The sequence below is a fragment of the Micropterus salmoides genome, unplaced genomic scaffold (genome assembly GCF_014851395.1).
Source record: "Micropterus salmoides isolate LMB-PRFRI ecotype aquatic unplaced genomic scaffold, ASM1485139v1 Ms_hic_scaffold_7, whole genome shotgun sequence".
NCBI classification, from domain to species: Eukaryota; Metazoa; Chordata; class Actinopteri; order Centrarchiformes; family Centrarchidae; genus Micropterus; species Micropterus salmoides.
The window spans coordinates 38198837-38208642 of record NW_024044459.1 but is presented as its reverse complement, the minus strand read 5'-3'; the positions used below and the strand labels follow the sequence as shown (position 1 = coordinate 38208642).

Genomic DNA, 9806 nt, shown 5'->3' with positions numbered 1-9806 from the left:
TCCAGTGCAAAGACTAATACAAGCTGCGATGAAGGTTGTGGGAAAACCAGACTGCACTTCCCTTCAGACCATCTTTGAGAAAACGGTGGTCTCTCAGGCACAGAACATTCTGAAGGACTCTTCCCACATTCTGCACTCTGAACAGACGTTTTACCTTCAGGGAAACGCTACAGAGCCAGCAGATGTAAAAGTAACCGCTATAAGTTATCTTTCATCCAACAGAGCTTCTGAATAAACAAGATGGCCACAGGCACTTTATTTACTTTTAAGCTTACTTTTAAGCATAGTTTAATATAAGTGATCGTGTGCGCTAGGGTGTTTTAACAACTGGATCTTAAATTTGCTTTTTAATTTTAGAATTGGGGCTGTTTTAATGTTATTGTTATATTATATTGTTTTCTGCTTTAAGCGCAATTGAACATAGTAAGTCTCAGATACTTGTGTAATGTACTAATGTAATTGGTGCGGACTGTGTGATGTGTCCACATGTGTTACTGCTCTTACTGCAGCCTCATGCGGCACTAAGACAAATGTCCCTCGGGGGACAATAAAGTTGATCTGTATTTATTTGTATTTCTAATTATTTATCTGCAATTCTTTTGTAACAAGTAATGATTGTTCTGGAATGCAGGAAAGTGTGTTTTCCCCTCTTATAACCTTTTCTTTACATTTCAGTTATACTGTAAAATACTGCACGTACTCCTTTTATATTTACATTTTCATAGATGTATATTTCTTTACATTTTCTACATCCCAACTTTCTATTATTTCTTTTCCTTTAATAACTTGATGTGCAAAGTGATAAATCTGTAATGAAAGATTTTCCCCTCACGGATCAAATTTCTGATTTTCATTCCCCGCATTGTTCCTGTAGTTCCCCACAGTCCCTGAACGCAGCACTGCTCTTGCTGCCCTCTGCTGGTCGGCGGCGGAAATGTTACATTAAATTAAATCTAAGCAGCAAAAAACGTAACAAAAAATAATAAAAAACAATAATAACATGAAAGCAATTATGGGGATTTAATCAAAATACAATGTGAGTAACTCAGAGTTAAGGAACTATTCTAGTTTTTTTTCAGTGACTGAAAAAAATTATCATCAACTCATTAATAAATGCTATAAAACTTAGAGCAGTTTTAGAAAACTACACTTGTGAATATAACAGAATTTTTTTAAATCACATTTAGTATCAAAGAAATTATACTTATCTTAAAAAATAATCAAAGTACTGTAAAATTCACTTACCTCAAAATAAAACTGTCCAAATTATATTAAATATTTATATTACAATACCACATTTATCCGTTAAATGAAGCCTAACACAGCCCAAACTACTTTTTTCATCTAATCTGTATAAAAAGCTTTTATTCTGAAACTTCCGGTTGAGCTGTGTTTTTTTTTCCTGCTGCAGTTTAGCGTCCTGTTGCCATAGAAACGGCGCATCCCGACCCAGGAGGCCGCAGGAAACGCAGGTGAGTCTCTGCACCTGTGATCTGCGTGTTAATGTGTTAAATGTTGCAGTAAATGTCGGAATATCAGAGCATCAGTCTGGTTTTAAAGCAGCAGCTGAAGTCCTGCTGAGAGAAAAAAAACTGCGTTTGTGTTTGAACTGTTTCCGGTTTGAAGCAGCTTCACAGCCGGAAACTCAGTGACACATTAATTAAGCTGTTAAATCTGTAACATCTGATTTTCTAACAAAGATCCTGTTGTTTGACTCTCAGAGTTTCCTCCGTTTCTTTCAGCTGCAGTTACTGATTCAGATTCTACAGGTTAATAAATGTTCAGATTAATCAATAATTGTTGCAGATTCATTTAATAGTTGTTTAATTGATAAATCGTTGCAGCTGTCTGATGAACATCTTGTTGTTGAAGTGTGTTTGTAGCATCATTCAGAATCTGCTGCTGTGAAACCAGGTTCTGTTCCAGAAGTTAGAAAACTTCATTCAGAAGCTCTTTGGAGAAATAACTGATAACTCATAACTTCACAGGGACAGTTTATTGATCAGACATGATGTAATGTTACATCATCAGACCGCTGCAGACAACGCTGTGAATCAGTGAAAGACTTATTTATGCTAATAACGCTTTTTAAAAAACAATATTTGATTCTTGGTTGGTCCAGAAAACAGATTTTACATTCTGGATATTTTATGTATAAACAGATTTTTAAATGAATCAGAAAAGTTTCATATTCAGCCCGTCCTCACCAGAAAAACAACAGGTCGATTGTTCAGACGCTTGTTACGATGATGATGGCACAGGAGGAAGTCAGGTGACGTATGACTAAAGAGGTGGAGGGATGGACTCTGGGAGGCCGGGGGTTCGAGTCCTGTGTGTTAACATTGAGTTAAGCTGTTTAAAGTTAAAGAGCTGGTTTTCTGCTCATGTTCAGGTTCCTCATCTTATTTAGGTGTTTGTACCAGAACAGGTTTACATGGTTATATGTTTGTCATACTGCACATTGCTGCAGCTCCTCTTTTCAGCCTGTGTTGAAGGCTTCGTTTTAGCTATGGAGTGATACATCTCGTCTCTAAATGATCTTTGTTGGGAGTTGCACATGCTCAGTTCCTAGTTAAGGACTACTAGCCAATCAGAAGCAGAGAAGGGCGGGTCAGCGAGAAGCCGGGTAAACGGCTCGGGTTCAGCCGTACGTGTTGCCGACCGGCTCGGCAACACGGACTGGAGCGAGAGTTTCAGAGCGGTGAGTTATTAATCTGTGACGTCACAGGGATGAAAGGGAAGCGGCTGGACTACAAACGAGCTGTTTTCAGTTCAGAGCAGAGTTTTCTGTGGGAGATGGGAACTCACTTTGGGCTTTTTCACTTTGCAAACCTGTTACAGCACAAAAAATGTTTATAACTCGATAAAGGAGAGGGAAAAAGACAAAAACCATAATACCACCTCTTTAAATAACGTTAGGTGAGCTGCGAGGCCTAAACAGAACTGCAAGCGTTTCACTACGTTAATGACGTGTTTAAGGTCAGGATGTATTTTATCGTTTCAGTTTGAGGACGTGTTGTAGAGAAAATAAATTAAAGCAAACTTTAACACCATTTCCCAGAAAGCAGCAGAGCGCTGCAGGTCAAAGGTCAACACTCAGTTTGTTGTTGTTCTAAAGGTGAAAGTTCACCCAAATAAAACAAAACCATCTCCTTCCTGTCGCAGAATCAAAACACACAGTGAGTCTTCCCTTTGCTCGTCTTCATCATCAGCCACAGAGGAAACATGTCTTCACCCAGGGTGGGCGTGGTCAGAGACTCCATGCTGACCAATCCACTGCTCATCAAGGTGAACGAGACTCTGCATCAGCACTTTAACTTTCTGTCACATCAAACGTTCAAACAGGAAACAGAGAAACTAACCAATCAATAAACAGACATGCTAATGGGCTTTTACTGTGAAGGAGCTGCAGTTTTCAGCCTTCAGATGTCTTTAATGAACAGAAGATTATTATCATGATGTAAGAAATGAGCCACTAAGTTGTAGATGATGAGTGTTGATGTAAACTGTTGGTTTCCTGCTGAGTGTAAAACCTCCTGATGAACACTAGAGGGCAGCACAGAGACGAGATGAAGCTGCTGAACGTCTCTCAGCTCTGCAGGTTTTATAAAGGGGCTGAGAAACCGGGACCATGTGAGAGTCCAGACAGAGGAACATACAGGTGCTGGTCATATAATTAGAATATCATCAAAAAGTTGATTTATTTCAGTAATTCCATTCAAAAAGTGAAACTTGTATAATGTTATTATATTTCAAGTGTTCATTCCTTTTAATTTTGATGATTATAACTGACAACTAATGAAAACCCCAAAATCAGTATCTCAGAAAATTTGAATATTGTGAAAAGGTTCAATATTGAAGACACCTGGTGCCACACTCTAATCAGCTAATTAACACAAAACACCTGCAAAGGCCTTTAAATGGTCTCTCATTCTAGTTCTACACAATCATGGGGAAGACTGCTGACTTGACAGCTGTTCAAAAGACGACCACTGACACCTTGCACAAGGAGGGCAAGACACAAAAGGTCATCGCTAAAGAGGCTGGCTGTTCACAGAGCTCTGTGTCCAAGCACATTAATAGAGAGGCGAAGGGAAGGCAAAGATGTGGTAGAAAAAAGTGTACCAGCAATAGGGATAACCGCACCCTGGAGAGGATTGTGAAACAAAACCCATTCAAAAATGTGGGGGAGATTCACAAAGAGCTGCAGCTGGAATCAGTGCTTCAGGAACCACCACGCACAGACGTATGCAAGACATGGGTTTCAGCTTTCGCATTACACAAGACACAGCGTCAGAAGCGTCTCGCCTGGGCTAAAGACAAAAAGGACTCGACTGCTGCTGAGTGGTCCAAAGTTATGTTCTCTGATGAAAGGAAATTTTGCATTTCCTTTGGAAATCAAGGTCCCAGAGTCTGGAGGAAGAGAGGAGAGGCACAGAATCCACGTTGCTTGAAGTCCAGTGTAAAGTTTCCACAGTCAGTGATGGTTTGGGTGCCATGTCATCTGCTGGTGTTGGTCCACTGTGTTTTCTGAGGTCCAAGGTCAACGCAGCCGTCTACCAGGAAGTTTTAGAGCACTTCATGCTTCCTGCTGCTGACCAACTTTATGGAGATGCAGATTTCATTTTCCAACAGGACTTGGCACCTGCACACAGTGCCAAAGCTACCAGTACCTGGTTTAAGGACCATGGTATCCCTGTTCTTCATTGGCCAGCAAACTGGCCTGACCTTAACCCTATAGAAAATCTATGGGGTATTGTGAAGAGGAAGATGCGATATGCCAGACCCAACAATGCAGAAGAGCTGAAGGCCACTATCAGAGCAACCTGGGCTCTCATAACACCTGAGCAGTGCCACAGACTGCTGGACTCCATGCCACGCCGCACTGCTGCAGTAATTCAGGCAAAAGGAGCCCCAGCTAAGTATTGAGTTCTGTACATGCTCATACTTTTCATGTTCATACTTTTCAGTTGGCCAAAATTTCTAAAAATCCTTTTTTGTATTGGTCTGAAGTAATATTCTAATTTTCGGAGATACTGACTTTGGGATTTTCATTAGTTGTTAGTTTTAATCATCACAATTAAATTAAATAAACATTTGAAATAAATCAGTCTGTGTGGAATGAATGATATCCAAGTTTCACTTTTTGAATGGAATTACTGAAATCAACTTTTTGATGATATTCTAATTATATGACCAGCACCTGTATAAACTCTCCCTGATGGTGCGTTCAGGGACGTCTTCAGATTTAGTGTTCCTGTTCAGAAGTCTTCAGGATGACTGACAGCAGCCAACTTCTGATTCATTGACGTGAAAGAGTCCTTGAACGCACCACCGAGGAGGATTTTGAAAGTAGTCTCTTCACAAGTTTCTTCTGTTATAAAATCTAAATGTCCACATGTTTCTGTGGGACGCTGCTGAGTTTGAGAAGGTGATGATGTCTCTCCTTCTGTGTGCAGGCGTCTCTGGGGCAGACCCGGTCCAGAGGTCTGTCACGTCCTGGTCCAGATTTTACCTTTGGAGCCAGCAGCAGTTTGCTTAAAGACGGAGGCGTGGCTGAGGGTAAGCTCCACAATCTGCAGATCTTCTCACTCAGGACTTAAAACATGTCTGAGATTTTGTATTTTTAGACCAGGTGCAGAGCGGCCTGCTGGGAGTTGTAGTTTTTGATCATTGTCCCTGTGCTGTGTCAGTTCTGTCCAGCTGGAGGGTTCAGTCCAAGCGTGGAGACTCTGCCGCTCATCACCCGGTCGCTCCGGACTTCGTGTCTCTGAACCGGGACGCGGTGAAGTCTGGTCTGGTGACGTCCAAAGAGCTGAGTCAGTACCGGGCTCAGAGGGGCGGGGCTGCGAGCCAGAAACTCGTCCCCAAAAAACGGGAGGGCGGGGCTTCGCGGCGCCCGGCGGTGCCTGACATCATGTTCGGAGTCACAACCAGGTCAGGAAAACATCCACAGGGCCGATTATTGTTCATTGATTATAGATTCACCACAAAACGATCTGTCCATCAGGGCGCCGTCTCCGCTGTCAGACCTCCTCTCTCATCAGTACGCTCACCGCTGGCTGGATGAACAGCTGAGCAGGAATCAAACCAGCAAGCAGCAGCAGCAGCAGCAGAGGGTGAGAGAGAGAGATCCAATAAACGGCAAGAGAAGACTAATGTTTAGATCCTGTTTGAGTTGTGTCCTGAACTACACTCATGATGTTTGTCAGTATAAAAGATCATTTCATCAACAAAGTCTCAGTTTGTCAGATTACACAATCACCTGTGTGTGCAGATGAAACCTGGTCGTATTTTGGACACCAGGACGAGCCTGCTGAGGAGGAGCAGAGCTCTGCCCGTCACACAGACTCCATTCAAACTGGCCCACTTCACTCAGGTAGCTTCTGTCTGCAGCCAGCAGTTCTTCTTAAAGCTGCACTAAAATAATTTGACACAATCACTAAGTCACCAGACTGATGTTGAAGCGATGAACTCACAGTGAACGGTCTCCGTCTCTAGGTTCCTCCTGCTCTGGACACCTTCAGGGACCAGGAGGCTCGTCTCCGGGCGTTCAGGGCCCATCAGTCAGACTCTGTGTCCAGGAGAGGAGCTCAAGGTCTGGGCACGTACAGTCTGGACTGACCGGGGGGAACCGGACCGAACCACCTCTCACAATGTGTCGACACGAATAAAAATGAAACAGCGTCATAAATCTGTCTGTTGTTCTTCCATCAACATCAGATTCAGTGTTTCCCACCAAAACACGTCTGAACTCAAAGTGTGGCCACAGGCAGAAGAAATAAAGCTGAGGTGTATGAACGAGGGGAATCTCCAACCCAGGGCCTCAAGTATGGACACTTGGTCAAGACCCCTGGTGTTGCTTTTTAATGCCCTGAGTACCCTTCAGTGTTGGTTTAGCAGCGGTAGTGCTCTGCTGTCAGGTTAGCAGGAATAAATATGCCACGTCTGGTTAGACTTTCAAAATAAAATCAGTGGTTAACGTTGTGAAACTTAAAATAAAAATAAGTGACACACAAGTACCACAACATCACTACAAGGAATTAATGTTGACTTTTTGTTTCACACGGTAAAGGAACACCAGTCTCCTGGGTGAAAGTCCGATTTTTGTCCCACTGCTTCACCTCAACCACGTCCTTACTTGGACTTTTCTTTTGTATACAGTAGTACATTATTTGTGATTAAAATAATGGTTGTTGATAAAAGAATTTGTGACCCCCACAGACGCAGGATTTTACTGCTTCCATGGGAGCTCAGACCTCCTTATGGAGCTGAGCTCACACGTAACTCGAACCCTGGCGACAGAGAAACGTTAGAAAGTAAGGTGTAACCAGAGGAAGTGGAGTAATCAAATAATTATTATATTATAATTGCAAAAAAATGCAAACCATATATATATATATATATATATATATATATATATACATATATATACACACACACACTGAGGAACCATGAAGGTTGGTAGGGGGAGAGGAGGACAGTGAGGTTTGAAGGGGCCAGGTGGTGAATGGCTTTGTAGGTGAGGACCAGGATTTTGTATGTGATCCGGTGAGAAATGGGAAGCCAGTGTAGTTGTTTTACAATTGGAGTGATGTGGTGCCAGGATTTGGAGCAGGGTATGAGTCGTGTGGCTGAGTTCTGGACCAGTTGGAGTCTTTTTATGTAGACTGAGTTGATACCAAGGAGTAGTCAGTTGCAATAGTCCAGCCGTGAAAAGATGAAGGCGTGAATGAGTCTTTCAGCAGCAGAGGGTGTGAGTGAGGGTCTGATTTTGGCAATATTTCTAAGGTGAAAGAAGGAGGTTTTAATGACATGACGGATGTGGGGCTCAACACCGAGGTTGAAGGCCTGGGGAGATGGGGAGACAATGGTGCCGTCGATGGTGAGAGTGAGGTTATTGGCTTTGCTGATAGTGGATTTCGAGCCTATGAGGAGGAATTCTGTTTTATTGCCGTTTAGTTTGAGGAAGTTGTGTTGCATCCAGGTTTTAATTATTAACAGACAGGAGTTGATGTGGGAGAGGGGGGGATTGTGGGGGGATTTGGTGCTGAGGTAGATCTGGGTGTCATCAGCATAACAGTGGAAGTTCAGGTTGAAGTGGCGGAGTATCTGACCAGGGGGGAGGATGTAGATGATGAAGAGAAGGGGGCCGAGTACGGAGCCTTGGGGAACACCTTGGGTGACTGTGACTGTAGCAGAGGTGTGGTTATGAAGAGAGATGAAGTGGGATCTGTTGGGATGGTAGGAACGGAGCCAGGTGAGTGCAGTACCTTCGATACCAAGGTCGAAGAGGTCTGGTGGAGTCTGGTGAGCAGGATGTTATGGCTCACAGTATCGAAGGCTGCACTCAGGTCAAGAAGAATAAGGATGTTGAGGGAACCGGTGTCAGCGGAAGGGAGGAGGTCGTTGAAGACTTTGAGGAGAGCAGTTTCTGTGCTGTGGAGGGGGCGAAAACCAGATTGGAAGGGTTCAAATTGGTTATTGGCATGGAGATGAGTTTGTAATTGTGAGGCGACTATACGTTCGAGGTTTTAATACAGAAAGGGGAGGTTGGATATTGGGCGTTAGTTATTAAGGGAAGCGGGATCAAGACCAGGTTTTTTAAGGACTGGGGTGACAGCGGCAGTTTTGAAAGCAGAGGGGACGGTTCCAAGGGACAGTGAGGAGTTGAAGAGGTTAGTGAGGTAGGGGGAAAGGACGGGGAAACATGACTTCATGAGAGGAGTAGGGAGGGAGTCAAGTGAGCGGGTAGTGGGTTTGGAAGAGCTGATGAGTTTAGAGATTTCAGGGGTAGTGACCAGGTCAAACTGGGAGGGGAGGCAGTGTGGAGGAGGAGGAGGGAGGTCAGGCAGGATAGGGGGAAGATTGAACATGATGCAGAGTGGAGGGACTGAGAGCTCCGTGATAGCAGTTAGCGGTGGACTAGCGACACAGAGGTCGATGACTGATGTAAGTGCCAAAATGATCCACGGCATGCCAGGAGGAGATGAAAGTCACGGTCTAGGCTTGCATCTGGTTGAGGTTGCCTGAGAGAAGGGCTAGGAAATAAGGTTAGCCGCTGATGCAGCTAGAATTAGCCACCACGCGTTGGATGAGCATGAGCAGCTAATTAGGGGCAAACCGACGAGGTAGTAGTCCGGTCGAGATGCCCAAGCGGCTTCAGGAACCAGCTGAAAGGCTGTCCAGAGATAGGGGTACAGTGAACACAAACACTAACAAAACAGGAGCAAAGGAAGGAATAGCAGACGGAAAAGCGGCGAATAAACAGCGCCAGCGTCCTCTCACGTCTCACGATGAAAGCAAAGTGACTGTGTTACACTTACCTGTGAACTTTAACAGAGGGTTTCCGATGGCAGAGCCTTGATGGAGGAGGAGGAAACCCCGGCAGTGCAGCTATTTTGTGTCTGATAAAAAGAATCTGACCACAGAGCTCTGTGCCATTCCAAGTTCTTCCGTGAACCTTAAGGAGGTAAACAAGCCATTCCCAGCTGCACCAGCAGTCAGGAACCGAACTTTCTTGCAGGACAAGCTGCTCTGTTTTTTTCTTTCTACCTCTCTTTTTACTTTGTGTTAGCAACACATGTTTGGATCCCTAAGGAAGCCGTTAAACAAGATGAAGCTTCATACCTGCAGGAGAGAACACACGTTCTATCACTGAGAGAAGGAAACTCTCTGTGGCTTAAAGTCGACTTCACTGATTCCTGTTGCCGCTGCTGAAGGATCAGCCCAACCGGTGAAACTGCCGGTAAATCGCCAGAACTGAGCTGGCAGAAAACTTTCCTAAAGGGACTGATGCACATAAT

The 9806-nt window shown here is 43.9% G+C and overlaps 1 protein-coding gene across 1 annotated transcript; it reads left to right on the top strand.

Moving 5' to 3' along the window:
* Nucleotides 1-1432: 1432 nt before the first annotated feature.
* cfap77 (cilia and flagella associated protein 77) lies at nt 1433-6690 on the top strand. The gene is made up of 7 exons (XM_038703372.1): nt 1433-1472; nt 3166-3288; nt 5460-5562; nt 5694-5937; nt 6011-6119; nt 6278-6379; nt 6502-6690. Exons 2-7 carry the CDS (start codon nt 3226-3228, stop codon nt 6622-6624), a joined length of 744 nt encoding a protein of 247 aa, XP_038559300.1. The 5' UTR covers nt 1433-1472; nt 3166-3225; the 3' UTR covers nt 6625-6690.
* The last annotated feature ends 3116 nt before the right edge of the window (nt 6691-9806 follow it).

What these genes read in the sequence shown, in the direction of transcription:
- cfap77 (XM_038703372.1), top strand. Translation starts at nt 3,226, where the DNA reads ATGTCTTCACCCAGGGTGGGCGTGGTCAGAGACTCCATGCTGACCAAT. An exon ending in CCAATCCACTGCTCATCAAG is followed by an intron (nt 3,289 to 5,459) that starts GTGAACGAGACT and finishes TTCTGTGTGCAG; the next exon opens with GCGTCTCTGGGGCAGACCCG. An exon ending in ATGTTCGGAGTCACAACCAG is followed by an intron (nt 5,938 to 6,010) that starts GTCAGGAAAACA and finishes TCTGTCCATCAG; the next exon opens with GGCGCCGTCTCCGCTGTCAG.